We start from the raw sequence: 20,019 nt of genomic DNA on the forward strand, positions 1-20,019 counted from the left end.
CCTTTTACTTTTCTTGCCCACCAGAGTCAATTCATGTGGGTATTGCCTGGAAAGTGTGGCTTTTAGATAATGAGCCTTCTGTCACTACACAGGTTGCAACAAAAGTAGAAATAAACATTTTTAAAAAGTTTGCTTTCCCAATCCAAAGCTTTATCTAAGTGGATGCAGGGAAACAATTTGTTTGCACAATTATCTGGTATGTTGCATCACAGAAACATCCGTAAGCTGTTAGAGCTTCAAATGCAAAGCTAAGAGCTAATCCACATTGTGTCTTTTTTGTCTATGTGAACAGCCCTAGTCTTTCCTTTTATACACTCACATGGTGAAAAATAATGTCTGAACTAGTGGAATGCAATTAGTAATGAGACATACTTCCTGCTTTCCTGGTTATCTTTCCTGGTGTATTGGCAGTAAGACTTCATGTAGCACAAAGTTTACTGGGGGTGGAAGGATGTTGCCTGGGCATAATATTTTATATCAAGACTTTGCTGATCATGATGTTGCTTTTAACAAATTATGAAAGCGTTTGATAACCTCTCACCCTAAAAGTGTTTCTAAAAGAGTGGCTGTTGGTGGTATCTACCTGTCACAGAGTTGGACATCTGTTTTATGCTAGCATGATAAGGAGATAGTTACTGCTAATCATCAGAGGTTCCCAGCTCCTTTTATTTAGTATTATTTATATAGAGCATTTGTACCACATTCTTCAACCAAAAAGGCTCCCAGAGTGGCTTACATGAAATCAGAACAAGACCCTCCCTAGCTGCAGGCTTAGATTGAAACAAACAAACAAATAACATACAGAGGAAAAGGGACAAGGAGGGAAGATGAAAATAAAACTCAAAACCCAGGCACCAAATTATAGACAGCTGCTCGTATATTGACCAGCTTCTTGCATACTGTAGGGTTGCCATATTTCAAAAAAAGTTGTTGAGCTTTTTGTTTAGACCCCAAAATTGTTGGGCTTTTTGGTGGAAACCTTTCCCTAAAATAGTCATTTTAAGCTTTTTGACCTGTTTCTGCTGCTTTTTCCAGCGCATTGCCGTACACCCAGGTTTTCCCTGTCATTTTGTCAATTTGGCAAAATTTCATCAGATTCCATTTTTACACCTAAAGGCCAGGACATGCTAGGAATTTTCCTGGAGTATGCCAAGCCTAGCATACTTCAGAGGCTGGAGGTGCCTGATGAAATGACTGCCTCTAGATGAGACATGAGGGAAAAGAGGCCCGATGGAGCTGGCCTGCCACAGCAGAGTCAATGGATTGAGCTCTGCTACTCAGCAGACCTGGAGCCGCTTGAAACACATAAAATTTCCTAAAATCTCATTCTGTAAAACAGGGCCAGATACTCGGGATTTGCCATACAGCTAATTTTCTATTTTGCTCTTTAATCTTCTGCCGTTCAGCTGGCAATAATCACAACTTCTAAAAGATTGTCACAGTTCCATAGATCACAGTATAAGATAGTGTCCTTGGGTTGTTGGACAAAATTAATGAACTGTAAAGCAATAAAAGAGGTCTGCGGAATGGAATAGAAGCCAAATGGAAAAGAAAAGGAAGAAAGGTGAAAAGGGTGGCCTAGGGGATGATGATAAGCAAGAAGAATTGAGCTATATAAAAAGAAAGCATTGATAACATGGGCTCTGATTCAGATGATTACAAAAAGGCGTTTCGTTAAGAAAAGCATTTTGTTAAAATTCCCTTGTGTCGAACTACAGTTAGCGTGGCAAGATGCATCTATTTAAAAAAAATAAAATTCTGACAGCTACCTTTCCTGAGATTTACTTTCTATGTTTTGATTATGCATGGAGTAAGACAGTCTTTGTGGGGCCACATGAGGGTTTTTGTGTGTCATGTTAGCATAAAGTCTGCATAATGATGTGAACCACCCACCCACCCCTCTTCTACCATTAGTATTGGGATACAGATTGTTATTGGCTATTGAATAGATCAATAGAGTGTAACTTGTGAAATGTGGGCCATTTTTACTGAAAATTTATTTCCATTTTGGGATGTTCAGTTTGCCGTAGATATTTATCTGCTTGAGGCAAAATGATTGTCATAGTAGTACATTTATATTTACTGACTGTGATTTATAACTCAATATATGCCTGCCAAAGCAGAACTGGAATAAATATGGAACTTTTGTTTTAATGAGTTTCTTTCCTTTAGTGGGTTTAGCACATGCCTCTGTTCAACTGTTAATGTTCACTCTCCTAAAATGTGTTTTGGGTTATACTTGTTATTTAGTATATAGTTGCAGCTGCAAAAATATATTTGTAATTCAAACCAATATGGTTGGAAATACGGACCTAAACTTAAATTTAACCTAGATAAATTATAACATGCTTGCTTGAAATACCATTAATTCAAAGCATAATGGGAAAAGGACCAGGATAACTCTTAAATAATGAGGGATTCTCATGCACAAAGTGAACCTTTGGAAAGTTTTTGTAGAATTTTTCTGAAACTTAGAAAGATTTTTTCAATATTATATTTTGTTAGAATTTAACCAATAAAAGGGACTTCATTGAAGAAGCATATCAGACAATGCAACTTATGTTTTATGAACTGGTGTAGTTTCCTTTTTTGTTCCAAAGATACATTAAAGTTTGGATGCATCAGCATTTTCAACAAGTTTATAAACTGAATGATAATTTGGGATCAGAGAGACATATGGATTCTTTAGTATACATTCACGTCCTATTTACAGATAGGTAGCCGTGTTGGTCTGCCATAGTGAAAACAAAAAAAATTTTTTCCTTCCAGTAGCACCTTAAAGACCAACTAAGTTAGTTCTTGGTATGAGCTTTCGTGTGCATGCACACTTCTTCAGATACACATACCAAGAACTAACTTAGTTGGTCTTTAAGGTGCTACTGGAAGGAAAAAATTTTTTTTGTTACGTCCTATTTAGTTAGAAAAGATTTTATAAAGTACAGTGCATTGCATCAATAATCTGTAGTTCAGTTCTAGTGTTCTTTTTAATCATTTACTTGGCTTCTGACTGGTTACATGTATGACTTTTATTTAATACAGATTGAATGTGACAGGACATAGCTGTGAAAATGTTCAATAAAATGCCTAAAGTCTTGCACATTCAACATGTCCCAGTTCCAAAAATTAAGGCTTGAAAGCATTTTATTTTGTTTGGCATTGTAAATAAAAACCCACAGAAATGGCTTTAAATATGAAATTGTAGGAGTTACTGTTAAATCTGCCAGTTTTAAAAGGTATCATCTCATACTATATACTCATAAAGAAAAACGAGAGCTCTCAGTTTACAATATGCCAGTTGTTTTGTGGAGAATCCATTCATAGATAGCTTCTGAGTAGGGCATTCTTATCTACACATAAATGCTGCATAGTAATGCTATATGGACTTCTTTCCCAGTTTTGGCAAATTCATTGATGACAGATTCTACCAAAACAGCAAATGCTGTTCACTGTTCCTCTCAAAGAGTTCCTTTAGAGGGCAAAAAGATCCAAAAAATACTATATTTAAGTGTATACCTTCCGGACATTAAACATATATGTAGAAATAGACTGCAGTCTTTTTTTGTGAGGTTGAAAATAAATCACTGCATTTATCTTACCAGAATAAAAGTTGATGGAGGATGAATTTTAGAAAGGGTTGGCTTACAGGAAAGTCTTTATTCCAAAGTAGTTGCCAAATTTTAATGTTTCAAACACACACTTGCACAATATGAAAGTAGTTAATGCTTTTATTAATTTTTATAACTATGTAAGGGCATCCTAGAGTGTGGAAGTGTTGCTTGGTATAATTTCAGTAATTTGCAGTTCACAGAAAAGATGCATTTCATTGACAAAGATTTATTTCATTTGCTCACAAGGGGGAATGACCAAATGTGAATAATGATCTTTCTCTTCAATTAATCACCTAGAGCATCAATACACACACACACACACACACACACACACACACACAGACACACACACAATTTGTAAGTACCTGGAAACATAGACTGTACCACATGCAAAACATAACACTGAATTATTAGGAAGCTTTAGTTAACTCTGAAGACATTAATAGGAGCTATTCCATTGTTTTAAAGTGATACTATGTAATAACACATTATAGCAGGGTTAGCCTATATGAACTCTAGAGTTGTTGCTAGACTGCAGCTCCCATAGTCCCTGACCATTGATCATATTGCCTCAGGCTTATAGGAGTTGTAGTCCAATAACAGCTGAAGAACACCACATTGACTACCCCTGCATTACAACAATAGTAGCACCATCAACCAATGTTCTGGTTTGCATGTCACTAACCATAGTTAAGCTTAATGTTTAAGTTTAACAGTGAATATGCGGCATGCGTAAGGCGATAATCACAGTTGCATTGTTTCTCCCCTACTGGGCAGTTTGGGACCTAGGCTTAGTATTATATCCAAACCTAGGCTCATGATTTGTTGGGTGGTAAGCAAAGCCACGGGTGGCACTGTGGGTAAAACCTCAGCGCCTAGGACTTGCCGATCATCAGGTCGGCGGTTCGAATCCCCGCGGCGGGGTGCGCTCCCGTTGCTCGGTCCCAGCGCCTGCCAACCTACCAGTTCGAAAGCACCCCCGGGTGCAAGTAGATAAATAGGGACCGCTTACTAGCGGGAAGGTAAACGGCGTTTCCGTGTGCTGCGCTGGCTTGCCAGATGCAGCTTGTCACGCTGGCCACGTGACCCGGAAGTGTCTCCGGACAGCGCTGGCCCCCGGCCTCTTAAGTGAGATGGGCGCACAACCCTAGAGTCGGACACGACTGGCCCGTACGGGCAGGGGTACCTTTACCTTTACCTTTAAGCAAAGACCGAACCTTACAGCTATAGCTCATGATTTATTTGGGGAAAACAAGCCATGAAGCCAGACTGGCTTAGCATTAAGTCCAAATCTATGACAGTGTGGCAGCTTCAGGAATCGGGGACGAATGAAGTGGCCACAACTATCGCTCTGTTCACCATTCACTTTGTGTTCACCATTAAACCAAAGTTAAACTTAACCATGGTTTAAAGTGACACACAAGCACTGCCGGTAACACAGATTTAAACTTGGCTGTTTTTTGCAAGTTCACCTCAGTGGATTCCACGAGCTGGTTTAATATTATTGAATATTCTCAGAGAGACGAGGCATCCTCATCCAGTGTAGACAAGCAATACAAGTTATTTGAGGTCAGAGGTCAAGTGACTGAAGCAGTAGTCTGGTTTGCACCACTAGCTTAGTGCGAACGAGGAAACATACAGCTTTCCAGAAAGGAAGTCGCAGCTACTTTGCTCTTCCTCTGGTCATTCTGCTGTTCTGAGCTAAACTATGGTTTGGCTTAGTGTGCCATCTAAACTAGGGCTGTGGTTTAACTCTCTCCTAACAAACCATGAGTTGTAACCACAAGCTGGCAAGGGGAGACATCGTGATCATAAACACTTATTTGAGAGTTTGCATGTTTGCTTGTTTGTACTAAGCCAGGGGTTGGCTTAGCGTGGGTTGGCTTAGCGTGGTGTGTGAACCAGGTCAATGCTTTGATCAAGTGTTCTGATAAAGTGTTTCTGAGATGCTTCTGTCAATATCAAATAGCAAAAATGTCTTCATCATTAGGCTGCAGTTTTGTTTTTAGAAAACATGTCCTTACCTCCTCATACAACTTGGTCAACAACCACAGTGATAAGTGAATTGTGAAATAATCATATCTGCTGCTGGTAATACTTGCTACCTAATGGTTTATTTACTTTATATAGCAATGCATAATTCTGTGAGTAGTTTTATGGGTACTTAAACTAATTACAGCTTTTGATTAGCTTTTTGTACTTGAAGAGGAGAAAGTTTGAGCAGCAATGGTAATTTCAGTGGTAATAAAATTAGCATTGATTAAGGTTTGACAGGCTGCATTTGTCCAGGTGCTATATACTTGGAATTCCTGGCAAATGAATGCAGAGAGGCTAGTTTATCATGGGAAAAGAAAAGTATTTCAGACTTCTGTTTTCAAGTATAAACAATTCTAAACTTATTTAGAATGCACCGAGGAAATTGAAAGATAAATCTGGACCTGTATACTTCAGTTTGTACACCTGAAATGATACAGTGCTGTGATGTTGGTCTAAAACAGCACAAGATAAATTTCTCAGCTACAGTATTATTTCCTAGGACATTATAGCAGATAAAAGAGTTTTTTCATAGACTGAAGAAAATTATGATAAATGTTCTTAAATCTAATTTATGTGAGCTAGGTCTATTGAAAAAGGAAAATTGTGGAATGTGCAGTTTTTACAAAGGTGTGTATATGATAGAAGGTGAGAGATTACATACAAAGTGTTTAAAAATGCACAAATAACTTCTTAACACATTATAAACATGCAGTTATCATGCATCTGAAAATGTTTTTTATAGAGTTGGGGAACCTCTAGATCTGCATGAGAGGTGGTGAGAGGGGCTGCAATGGGGAGGTGGAATTGAACTCTGCATCCTTCTACTGTGGAAATATTCACTTGATATGAGTTTTGTTGTACAACAGGTCTGTGTCAAACTCATTGGATTTATTAGACTCGGGAATGATATTCCTGCTGATTTTATTTGAATTGTTAGTTTGCTGTACGCTGAGGGATTGTGGGATAACATACTTTCAATGAATGTGTGGGGAAATTAAATTAATGATCAGAATAAAATAAAAAATATTGAAAACTTACCTTCCAGCTTTGCTCTAGGTGTCAGAAGTCAGTTCAGATTAAGAACAAATTTCTCCATTGCTACTTAAATAAATTTCCCCGTTTTGATAAAGGGGGAATCACTAAGAAAAACCTCTGTAGATTCATAGAACTGCAGAGCTGGAAGGGATCCCAACAATAATCTATTCCAACCTGCTGCATTGCAGGATTCTAAGCCAAATTCATACACGAGAGATTTCCATGTAGCATGATTCCCACATATAGATAGCAAACTCAATATGATATGTTTTGATTAGCCTGGTGCTTCAGGAAGCTTGTTGATGTACTTATCATCAAGCAAATTTGTCACCAATAGGCACCTTAATTAATTAACTATTCCCTGTTGCTTTTTGTTTGTATACACATCTTTCTCTTAGGAATTGAATGTCTCCTAAATAATTGCATATTTAGATACACTTATGAGATTAAAAATGTGCTGTGTGTTGAACTGTGTGTTGAACTGAACTGGCTGAGACAAACAACACCAGTTTTGCTTGTGTGCATGCATATACTAAGCATTTAGATACTCTATGTCATGTTACACTTTCGGAGTATAAAACCTATAGCCTGTGTTAAGGACAAAGTAGCAATATTTAGGTTAACTTGCAGTGAGCTAAAGGAAATATTTAATGAAAATATTTATCGTGTCAGAGTCTACATTACAGGGACAGAGATTAAACTACATTTTGTGAGAATAGTAGATTAAAGTAAATATTATGTACAATAAGAGTAAAACTGCTTAATTTGTTCTTTTACAAATAAAGGCCCCTGACCTTCTAGCATAGTTTCTTTCAAGCTTTTAACAAGGTTTATTTAAGACACATGTGCAACGATTCTTACATAGCTAGGGTTTTAACATGAATAGTTTTTTCCTTAGTCCTCAAGATTGTGGTTTTGCCTGACAGTTTCTATTTAATCTTGAATGATGAATTTTATAGTTTGCTGAAGTATGTATGCAACTTTCCTTTAAAAATATTAGTTGATTTAATTAGATTTGTTTGCTTTTTGCAGCACTTTGAATCTTCCTTAAAATGTATTCTTCAACTGTTAGTTTTTAAGTACTTCCTACATTACTTGCAATCAGTTTCAATCTAGTAGTGAATATTAGATGATCGCATCCTTGTGTCAGTTTCTCTGCGCACAGCGTTAAGGAATTGTTTTATTTGATTTTCTAATGCTGTTTCACATCCTCTTCACTTCAACATGGATTGTGCATGAAGAGTTGATCGCAGTTCAGAATTGTAAAGCCTTTTGAAAATCAGAACATTGAGTTAGATTCACTGTGCTCTCATCTCAGCATGACTAAGTCTGAATCCAACCTGTCAGGTCTTGGTCAGTCCTAAACATGTTATGTTAATGCTCAGGTCTGCCAATACAGGGCTCTAGCACCACTCAAACTGAGATATATACTTTAGGGTAATATTAAACAAGTTCAGTGAAGCAGAGAAGAATGTTCTGTGTGCTTAGTATAGAAAACTTATTAGAGGCAATATAAATCAAGTTAAGTAAACATTTTTTTACGATCACCTCTGTGCTAATATTCAGGTACGTTTTAAAGAGATGTTTCAGCTGCGCAAGTGTTATTTTTGTACTTTGTTTCATACTGAAACCTTTTGGCGGACAGGAATTTCTAGGTCTTATATATGACAGGGTTTTGGCTCTGAAATGTTTAGCTCCTAAGTAGGCCACTTTGATCTAGATCATGCCACATTAATATGACATTGCTTATTGATTTACTGCGCTGTCATAAATTTAGGATTGTGGGTGCCAATAGATCAACAATTTATAGTTGTTTAACAATTTGAATAATTTCACTATCGATTTCCTCCCCAATAAAACGTTTTCTGTTAGCAAGTTCAGTCTTCCTTCCTTTCTCTTGTTGCTTTCTGAAACATCTGCAGTGATTGCATCCTTCCTGTAGAAAAGTGGTCAAAACTAAATAAATGCATATGTTGCTGCATATCTTTAAAATATTTGAGCAAAAGGTTCAGATCACTTAGAAGCTGTCAGGAACTGACTGTACTTGCCAATGTATTTGCTTTTGACCTAAATATCCACTTAATTTCCAAAGGTTTGGAAACTGTACCTAAAGCTTTGTTTAAGCGTTTCAAAAAGCATTTTGCTCCAGAAGTCGGCTATTTGAGACTGAATTCAGATGTTCACCTCCATGTGTTTAGTCAGATTGATTTTAACTGTAATGAAATGTATATAATGGGGCAGCAGATTCCAGCCTGGGATTTTATTTTTTGTCGTAAATTAAAGAAAAAGAGAACCCCAGATTTCAGCTCTGAACAAAACTGCAACTCAGCGCTAACAGGTTTTCCTCATTGCTAGAGGTTCCTGTTCACTGCATTCTTCTAAAATAGTATAATAGCTAAGGGTACATCGGCATTTCATTTGGTGGGATATGCAAAACTTAATTTATTGTGCACGTAGCTAACTATTTTCACATGTTCAAGTTAATACTATAAAAATCATACCACAATTTCTTTTAGAATTTAAAAGCTTTTACATTTTAAATAATCATGTGTAACGTGTTAGACATCTTGAAATCAAATCCCATGTAACATATATACTATTGGTATAAATAGCACCTACTGAGTTGATAGAGTGATCACTTATTTTCTTAACAATAATTTTCTTCTATATCTGAAACTAAAAAATAATAATAAATGATCAAAGCTTAACAATTATATTTTCCTGCATTGTAGAACAGATGTGTTTGGATGGAAAGTAACTTGATAAACAATCATGACATTGACATTGACATTAGAAGCTCTTGTTTTCAGAGATTGAAAATTTGATGAAGCATTGAAGCTAATAATAGGAACAAAAATCTGTTTTTCATGAATAAATGCTTATAGTAAGAATACAGGATTCCCCAGGAAAAATAATAATTAAAACAAAGAAAAACAATGACAGATTTAAATAACTCCCAAAGTAGCTTCGTTTTTTCCATTTCTACTTGCCATATCATTTAAAAGTACAGCTATATTTTATAAATAAATACAATTTGGTATGAAATATATAAAGATGCAAGCTTTCAGAAATATATCCTTCATTATATGCAGTGCATCTTACACAAATGTAAAGAAAAGTTAAACAATAGATCAAAGAAATGCGTACAAGTAACTTCAGTGAGATCTGTTTTAAAATGTTACTGCAGGCATTCAGATGTACCTGAAAGTTAATCTTTTTGAACTTTTAGTTTTACTTTAAATAATCACCTTAATTCAAGTCGGAAATTTTATAATTTATTGCAGCAGGACAGCTGAAGTATAGCATCAGTACAATCCAAAAGGAATACAAGAAACAGCTTGTGTGTATGAGAATCCAAGGACAACTCAGATGGTGATCTTAAAAAAAGAAAATAATTTGAAAGTTCCATGCTTTTATTGGAAAGCTGAAATGTATGAATCCTAAAGTATTTGAAGATTGGCCACTCATCCAAACACAGTCCAACTTTTACTGTTCAGTATTGTCACACAAAGGAGCTATCTACAGGCCCAAGTTTCTGCAATTAATTCCTGGAAGGCCCCTTGGGTGGCTAGCACTGAATGGTGTATTGTTTAAAAAAGGCTAGTATCAGATTTCATTTAAGAAATGTGTGTGTCTGAATGCCATAAGTCTGCTTGTGTAAAAAGATAGATCTCGCTACAAACACACTTGGTTTTAAAATGCATTTCAACATAGATAAAATCTTTATGCCACTGTCTGTAGGGTGGTATTAAATTGGTTGTTCTCTTATAACATGTTTGTAAACTGTCAGGATTAAATATGATCTCTTCATCCTAAGATTTTTCATATTGAATAGATTATCTACACACATAGAGCATGGGAAGTTGATAGTTTGGGATACTTTTTCTTGGGGATTTTTTTTCAGCTGCAACTCAGCAGAACTCAATTCTGGCATCTCTCAGGTGGGCGCCATTGCCATTATACGAGGAAAAGGCAGGCGTTCATAGTGAGTTGTGGCACCTCTTTTTCTAGAAAAACAGCACTGCCTTTTTTCTTTTGCGTATTTAAAACAGGTGGCTGAGTGGCACTCGCAAATCATACCACATCAGCTAATACAGTGGAAGTCTTTTCCTTCCATGATAAATTATAATAATAATAAATTTTTATTTGTACCCTGCCTTGCCCTGCCCGGCTCAGAGTGGCTAACATCATATAAATAATACAATATGCATAAAAGCAAACAATCAATTAAAATGCATCCCAAAACTAATTTAAATAATGTACCTGTCCTCCCAAACTCCTGTGTTTCAACAGCAGTAGTCTGACATGCAGGTGTTCTAAATTATTGAGGAAATGGGAACAGGAAGATATGTGTTATAGGACGTAGGAGGATAGGATGTAGGAGGGAGGGAGGGAGGGAGTGCTGCTGCGTTTGCGTTTGCAGCAACCAGCTTTGTTGCAGTTAATAACAACATGTTGCTTGAGGTTGCCTAAGTGATGGTAAGTTGCATGAGACTACCCAGTGATCTTATGGTAGAAGCAATAATTCCTGGATCTTTGGGATTTTCTGGATCACAGCTCAATTTCTTAGATAGCAATCCTTAATCCCACTTAATTAATGGATAACCCCATTAATTCACTGGGACTTGATACTATGTAGACATGGTTGGGATTGTGCTATTAGCTACTAATCTTCATCAGTGATCCAACTGTCATTGTTAGTGTGGAGTCTCAATTTAAAAACATCATTAGCAGAACAAATCGTGAAGCATTGGATCCCAAGTTATATTGGAAAGAACTGACTCAGAGTGTTAACATATGGTGGTGCTGCATTCTATCAGCAAATATTAATACTTCAGATTTTAATACATTCTGTTTTCATCATAACATTTAAAATTACAAGTAGCAATTTTCTTTCTAATTTCATTTCACTTTGTCAGCAGAACTGTGGCTTTACCAAGGGTTTCACATTGAGGATTTCACAGTACAAGAAAATGAAAAGCTAAAATAAGCATTTCCACTCTCATCCAAAAACCCTTATTGAATAGATTTATTGTCTGAAGGGTGAAAGTAATTAGTTAAAGAAAATCTAGAACACAGTACATAATGTTAGAAGCTCTTTTTTTATAGGAAAAAAGTGTTGGTAAAAATATCTAGGAAAAATGTAACCCAGAAGTCATCTGTAGAGTGGTTGGATTAATGCTAAGCAGGGATGGCAATAACTTAAATAGATTAAGAAAAACCCTAACGTGGAAATGAAAGAAAGAAAGAAAGAAAGAAAAGAAAGAAAGAAAGAGAAGAAGGAAGGAAGGGGGAAAGGAAGAGGAAGAGGAAGAGGAAGAGGAAGAGGAAAAGGAAAAGGAAAAGGAAAAGGAAAAGGAAAAGGAAAAGGAAAGATCTCTTCTGTATAAAGTTCAAAGGAAGTGCTCACCTTGTGTGATTTATCGTAAGGCCATGTTTCACATGAAGGTTGGAAATATGATGCGCTGATCCTTACAAGTCAATTGTGCTGACCCTCAAAGGGATCAGAGTATATGGTGCAACCCACACCAAAGAAATGGTGCAGTTTACAAACCCATGTACCATGGTACTTCCATTTCCCTAGTATTACTTTAAGTCAGGGTTCAGCAAACGTTTTCAGCAGGGGGCCAGGCCACTGTCCGTCAGACCTTGTGTGGGGCTGGACTATATTTTTAAAAAATAAATAAATGAACGAATTCCTATGCCCCACAAATATCCCAGAGATGCATTTTAAATAAAAGGACGCATTCTACTCATGTAAAAACATGCTGATTCTCGTACTGTCCTCAAGCCGGATTTAGAAGGCGATTGGGCCGGATACGGCCCCTGGGCCTTAGTTTGCCTACCCATGCTTTAAGTGATGTGCTGATAGAATAAATCTTTTGTGTAAACAACCCACAAGAGCATACCGTACAAGAGAGGCCCTAGCTCCTTAGCTACGTCTACTGGTGTGGATGCATGCTTGTGCCCCTCACAGCAGGCACCTACAGTACAGCATGGAAAATTTTAAGTCATGGCTTCCAGCTTCACAGTTGCTACTGCCAGAGAAGTCTGCCTGAGGGACGTTATCATAGGAAGGCCCTCCTCAACTCTAGAACTGGCCCTGGTGCTATAGCAATGAAAAAGGGCACATTTGGTGTTAGGGATTTAATGGTTTGGGATTTAGATATGCTGTGCTAAAGAAAAGATACAAAGCAGAGATCTTTGTGAGTTTGGTTTTCATTTGCCATTTTCTTCTTTAATATGCTTGTTGTGCATTATGCTACTTAGAGAACTTGACTGCTACACCCAGTACATTGAACAATGTTGTTCACAACTAGATGTTTGTGATTCTAGTTTTATTACTTCCAGGCAATAAAATGCTTTGCGATTATTTTTCAGTCAGTTGTAATCAACTGTATCCCCAAACCCAGCTCATTCAAATGTTCACTTAGTAACATGGTCATCTCATGGGACTCTTCCACCTCAGAATGCATATGGCAATTGCATTTTTTGAAAGCATTTATGTGTGAAAATCTACTTGTAAGTGGAAAATGGAAAGCTTATTGGCCAGGAAGAAAGCTCAGCTAGCAGTTTAGTTTATTCATGTATTTGAATTATTTACTTAAATAATGCAATGTATTATTTTTTTTACCTATTTTGTTCATTCTTCCATAAAATCTTGAGGACTTACGGTTTCTTAGATAATGGGAGCAGCATGGGTTTGAATAGCTGACACATTTAAAGCTAATACTAAACATGTCAATGGTAACTGATGAATTTTGATAAGTTTTTTTTAACTATTAGATTCAAAGTGCTGGTGTTGACCTATAAAACCTAGCATTTTCATTTCTTTTTTAAACTTTTTCTTTCTTTTGTTTGTGTCCTATTGGTTCTTCCCTGAGCAGAACATTGAAGTTTAAGACATCACTGAGACAGTAAATTTATTTTGGGCAAGAGACTTCTTCCTTGCCTTGGCCTTGTTTCCTTTTGGATTTAAAAAACCAAATACTCCTTTTTAACTTGAGAGTTTTAAAACATAGTTGATATTCAGTAGTGACAGCTGGGAGATGCAAACAAGTATTGCCAGTGGGGTTGACGAAAACGATGTCTTGCTTTCTACTATCTTTCAAGGCACAGAGATTATTCTGCTCTTCTGGTACATAAATGGGAAGTGAAAGGAGAAAGTGGGAAGGCCAAATCTCTTCCATTGACTGATAATAGCTGGTTTTTAGACTGCTATATACCTGAGTGTCCCTTAGACATTTTCACACCTGTTAATCACTGAGAAGTTGTTGTGTATCTGGGAAACATTTAAATGATCCAGCCATGTGTGCAGGGGGAAATCGCATGAGTCTTTTTCAGTAACATGAATCCTTGAGCGGAGTTGAGCTTTGAGAAGGACTCTCATGGCCTGGCTATAAAAGTCTTGCAGTTTCTTCATGCTGGTACTGGTACTGAGTTAACTTGCCTCTTTTCTTGGTGCAAGATCAGGAGTCATAGCCCTGAACTCTTGCCAAAAACTCTGGGCTAGTACTTTCAGAACTGTCCAGGGTCCTGAACCTGCCTTCTCCAGAACATTACTGGCTTGTGACCTGTCACCTAAGCTGTCACCTTGGGATAATGGAATTCCTAGAGGATCAGGATGACCCTTAATTGTCTTCTTTAAATTCCAAGACTCTCATCCAAGCATAGTTTAATGAGTGTTAAAATGTCAAGAATATCCTTTAAAGCTATTGGCATTATTCACTTTCTTCTATCTTTTTGTTAACAGGAGGAATGTTTCTTGAACCTAGAAGCGCCTATTTCAAGAGTGTGTGGTTATGACACTCCATTTCCTCACATATTTGAGCCATTCTATATCCCAGACAAATGGAAATGCTATGATGCACTTCGGAAAATGATTAATTATTGATCATGCAGGTAAGTGGGGGGTGGAGAAGATATATTTAGATAGTTTGGAATTAGTTTTAAAATGTTCAGATAAAATTCTAAGATTTTTTTAAAAACTACATAAGCCCTTGCCTGCAATCCCAAACATGTGTTCTAGGGAGCAAATATAATTGAATTCTGCAGGATGAATTCTTATTAAACATATATATGATTGTGCTACCGTTGAGCAAAGTCACCATATAAATCTGAGTGGCAGGGTAGCAGATATTTTTACTTGTTTAGGGTTGCTACAGTTTGGCAAGGGATTAGACAACCATTCATTGATGCTTAAAACACGTATTTCGCTATAAGATGTGGATAGAAACAATTTATTTTCAAAAATAACCTTTTTTTTGGTAGTTTTCCTGATGTAAGACTAAGTGGTTGTTTGGATCTGCACAGAGAGAAAACTAAAACAAGCACTGCAAGCCAGACTGTCCTACAGTTTTCATGGTCTGACTGCTCACTTTAGAGCTATTTTTTAAGGTTGTTGGTATCAGTCTGTCTCGAGAGACAATGGAGGTGACGACTTCTGGGGTGAAGACAAACCTCTGCATTAGCAGCACCCAAATAACCTCCCTAGGGCACAAGCCTGGGTGGTGTATATGGAGGTTCTGGATGACAAGATACCCCCCCCCTTCAGCCTCATTGATGTATTCCAAAGGAAATCAGAGCAATACATTTGAAGGGTTGTGGGGCTCTATGAAGTGGCATAAGAGAGAGCACAGAGCACTGCAGTGGGAAGGTTAAATTAATGAAAATCTTGCCCTGCTCTCTCACTCCTGTGGGAGCCTCTGCTGGATCTTGGTTCTCTCTGCAAAGGGAAGGAGCCTGTCCCATTCATAGAGGGCTGGTTAGGATCTAAGCCACAGTTTTGTATACTTGCAAAATCTGATTGATATCTTTAACATTTCAAAACAAAATTTTTTTTTCCTTCCAGTAGCACCTTAAAGACCAACTAAGTTAGTTCTTGGTATGAGCTTTCGTGTGCATGCACACTTCTTCAGATATCTGAAGAAGTGTATCTGAAGAAGTGTGCATGCACACGAAAGCTCATACCAAGAACTAACTTAGTTGGTCTTTAAGGTGCTACTGGAAGGAAATTTTTTTTTTTGTTTTGACTATGGCAGACCAACACGGCTACCTATCTGTAACTTTAACATTTCAGTTAGTACTAAGTACCTAACTGCCTGATATAATACATTCCTATTTAGTTAATTGGTGCAGTGATTTTTATCTTAATTACCTATTTGTTTGACCTTTACTGCTGCTAGAGCTTTGGGGAGTGGGAAGTAAGTTTAAAAATATGCAGACCAAACTGGCAACTTCTCTGCCTCCCCAATTCCCATTAAAAGCTTTTTCTTTCATTCCAAGTGCCAGTGCAAATAAAAAGGGGTTTATAATGTTTTGGAAGTACTTGTGGGAGGCTACTAATAATTACTCTTTCTTTGTCTTTTCTATATCCAAATTGAGTAAAATGACCAAGAGCTTACTGAATATATGAGACTTCAGGGCCACTTCAGACATGAAATTTCATACATGAAGGTTGCCTGTGTAAATAGAAGCAAACATTTCTAGATCATGTGCTTTATTTGCATTCTAACTGCAGTATTTCCCTTTGCAATCGTAACAGGACACTAAAGTGAGGTTATGTGATGATGTTATGTCTTGCCAGAAAAAAAATATCATTAAACATGGTATTACAATCAAGGCAACCAAATTATAAGACTAGGGTAATGTTTATGCCATTTCCACATGCATGCTGTGTTCCGTAGTAGTAGCAATTAATAATGGGCCATGCAAGCCTAGTACAAAATTATTATTAAAAATTATTGTTTTAAATTTATCTGACAAGAAGCTTACAATTCAGTAAAAATTGCAATATTAGTGTGTGTGTGAGAGAGAGAGAAGTAAAAGAGGGATGAAAGTAACAGAAAGGACTGACTGCCAAAGCGCATACACGCTTTCCGAAAGAGGTCTTTTTAATGTATTTCTTTAAAGTCTAAATGGAATTAGAGTATATTTCAACAAATGGAGCATTCCAAATGGAATGATGAAAGGAAATGCATGAAATGCAAGAACATAAGAAGAGTTCTGCAGGATCAGACCAAAGTCCCATCTAGTCCACTGACGATCCAGATGCCCATAGGAAGGCTATGAGTAGGATATGAGCACAACAGCATTCTCCATCTTCTTATTCCTGCTTGTTGCTGTTCTGCTGGATCAGACATATTAACTAGTAGCCATTGATAGCTTTATCATCCATGAATCTCTAAAAAGTGCATAGGATTGTAATCTTCAGTGCCTAAAAGTGTGCATATTGAAATTCTGCATAAACATTTTCTACTTGTTGTAATATGTTCTCTTTTTCCCCCCAGAAACAACCTCTGTTAGACATTCTCTGCTTCTACAAAGGTGAGAAGAACAAGAAGAAAAAGCAGTTGCTGTTGCTGGAACTATTAACATAAAATTGAGATCTTTCAAAAATTGTAGAGGAGAACTAAGTGAGATTATTTTCTCAAATGCATTGATTTGGATACTCATCTTGGCTATTCATCAAAAGCTCAACATTTCTGCCAGCTGTGCATTCAAGAATGGGCAGGTGATTGCCGTGAAACATTGGCTGTGATTCTCTTTCCCCGCTCCCCATTCTGAATGTGACAAAACTTCTAAAATGTTTTACCCTGTAAATGATGTATTGGGTTCCACACAATGAAGATAGAGGGTTGTATCCAACATTGCTGTTCCACTAGCACAAAAGACTTCTGTTTGTGCAACAGAATTTACTCCTCCTTTCCCCTTTAGCTCCTTGTGCACCCTCAAAATCTCCAGAGGGTTGGGGGTCCTTTGGCGCAGATTTGCAGGAAGATGAGAGGAAGTGGGATTCTCATAGCGGGCCATTGCCTACACATCATTAGATACAGCCCACTAATCAGAAAGCATTTGGTATACTTTTTTGTGTGCCTTACTAGATAGATCTTTTTACTTCGATTTCACAACAGACTTACTTGTGTTTCAACTAAAACTGGCAGTGGTTTTACACTTGGACATTTTCTTTTATTTATTTTTAGATCTCATTGTATCAGTGGCATAAACTGTCAGTTCTTTGAAAAAGCCAAGTGTCCTAAAGTTAGAATCAAAAGCTACTCTTTGATCCACAATTAAAAACAAACATAATTCTCAAATCAGTTTGCTTGCTCAAGGCTTTTGTTAAAAAATGTGGGTTGGCACAACTGATGGAGAAGCATCTGCTGCCATGGAGTTATGAAAATATATAATTAATATCAGTAATTTCACAGAAACACTCCTGTGAGTCTGAGACTCATTAGGTATTTCTGGGTAGTATCTAAGTTATACTCAGAAGTTATACTCATTGAAATGAGTGAGCTTAAGTTACTTGAGTCCTTGATTTCAGTGGGTCTACACTTGAGTATGAAAGTTAGATATTGCATTATGATTTTATTTTGAATGCAAAGCAAAAATGTTAACCTTGAATATAATAACTGTATCATTAGAGAAAAATGTGCATTTTTCTAAATGGGTTTATCTCAGCACCCCAAAGCATTGCATTTACTTACTAACACATTGTGCAGACCAAGATAACTTTTTACATTTTTAATACATTTAAAACAGGTATAGATTCATAACATGGATGGTTGGAATTCTTCAGTTTCTGTGCTGCTCTCACAGCCTTGTCTAGATGGCAGTGTGCACCTATTCAACCTGTATTTGTGGATAAATGCCTTTAAAAGTGTTTACCATACAAAAACAGATACTTGTAAATGTGAAAATTGTACATGCTTTTTGCCAAAATGCAGCACATGACAATGAAATCCTCAGTTAAAAAGTCACAAATGAAATGTATTTTCATTAGTATCGGGCATATGATACCCTGGACCTCTAAGCATTTTGAAAGGTAGCATTTTTATGTAAGTTAACATAAGGAATGTTTATGTTAACTCTGTTTAAACATTAGCTTTTAAATAAAATGTAAGATTGTTTGTGCTAGTTTGTGCTTTTTCATTTACAAATTGTAGTACAGGCCTACAGTTTGAAAGATAAAAATATAGTTTGGTGCAAGTAATAATCTATTCTGATTCCTGAATGCAGGCCAGCATAGAAAGAAGTATGCAACTGTACGAATGCATATATTTATTCTGAAATTAGAATTGGTTTGGCTATGCCTGCTTCCCTAATCAAATTTAGTTACTGATAGAAATGCAATTTCTTGAGACATCTGTTGCTTTTTGCTTTTGTAAGGGTCTGAACAAAGTTGTTCATAAAGTAATAATAAGTTCAAAATGAGCAAATACTTCTCCCATTCTGCCTTTATATATCTTTAGGAAAGGCTAATGAGAAGACGTTCCATTGCTTGATGGAAACTTTAAAGTACCCAATAGCCTTGTGAATAACATTAATATGTGAGTACATCCTCTAACAAGCTGAAGTGCTCATGTTTAAAAAGACAACTGGATGTCTCTGTATGATTTCATCGCTCCATGAAAGCTAGCTGTGGGATGCTACGAAAGACATCTAAAATTCATGTTCTTTTAAAAAGAAAACCTGTTAAAAGTACTGCCTCTCTTTTTACCACAGTCAAGTACCACAAGCGTGCAAAACTCATTCTGTGTATTGGCAGGTGTGGTTTTTTAATAGAAAAAATATTGTTTACAAATCCATCACAATTTGTACAAACAGATTTTACGAAACAAATGTTTAAGGAGAAAGAACGAAAAGGCTAACGCATATACATTCATGTTCCTTATAGCTTATCAAGTCTGCAACTCGAAAGCTGCATATCAAAGAAAAAAAGTCAGAAATACTCCATTGCAAAATAAATTTCTTGGCATTTAGTGAATGTGCAAGTTCTTCCCTTACAGGCAGGTTATTGGCTTTGTCGCTTAAAGCCTTGGCTACAAACAGATATTTTGAGTAAATCTCTGCCTCCACTGTAGTTTCCATATGATTTCTATAAGTCATGGCATGGATCCAAAGACCAGTTTAACTTTTCGTGAGCCTAAGGTTTAGGGTTAGTCCTTTTCTTTTTAAATAGCAGTTCTTCATGCTGTCTGGCATTTGAAACTGAAGGGGATTTTTTAAATACTGCTGAATTAGGGAGGGAGGAATCAGATATTTAAAGCAAAAAAGTAAAAGATAAATGAAACTTAAGGCCAGGATCCAAGCAACTGGTTTTGTCCTTGGTTTGAATCTCAGTTACCCCTATTTAGCAGGCAGCAACACTTTGGTTTTCTTTTCATGATCTTCCTGCAGAACACCCACCTGTTCTACTGTGAAGCACCTTTGGTGCTAGTGTGAATGAATATGGATGTATGACAAAGTATTACATTTATCGAGGTGATTAAGCTAAGATTTGATATTGTTCCCACCCACCTGTTTATTTTTTTGAGAAGTATCAAGATCTTCTGTC

At 36.8% G+C, this 20,019-nt stretch overlaps 1 protein-coding gene across 3 annotated transcripts in view; it reads left to right on the forward strand.

Moving 5' to 3' along the window:
- BCKDHB (branched chain keto acid dehydrogenase E1 subunit beta) overlaps positions 1-18,592 on the forward strand; it is a 38,817-nt gene extending 20,225 nt beyond the window's left edge. For 2 of the 3 annotated variants that reach the window (XM_083608149.1, XM_083608150.1), the window contains exons 10-11: positions 14,434-14,582; positions 16,970-18,592. In XM_083608149.1, coding sequence (XP_083464275.1) covers positions 14,434-14,574 — 141 coding nt within the window. In that variant the 3' untranslated portion in view covers positions 14,575-14,582; positions 16,970-18,592. The remainder of the gene's footprint in view (positions 1-14,433; positions 14,583-16,969) is intronic. The other variant, XR_014546792.1, reaches the window with a different exon arrangement.
- The last annotated feature ends 1,427 nt before the right edge of the window (positions 18,593-20,019 follow it).

Source organism: Podarcis filfolensis, assembly GCF_964270895.1.
Source record: "Podarcis filfolensis genome assembly, chromosome: 3".
NCBI classification, from domain to species: Eukaryota; Metazoa; Chordata; class Lepidosauria; order Squamata; family Lacertidae; genus Podarcis; species Podarcis filfolensis.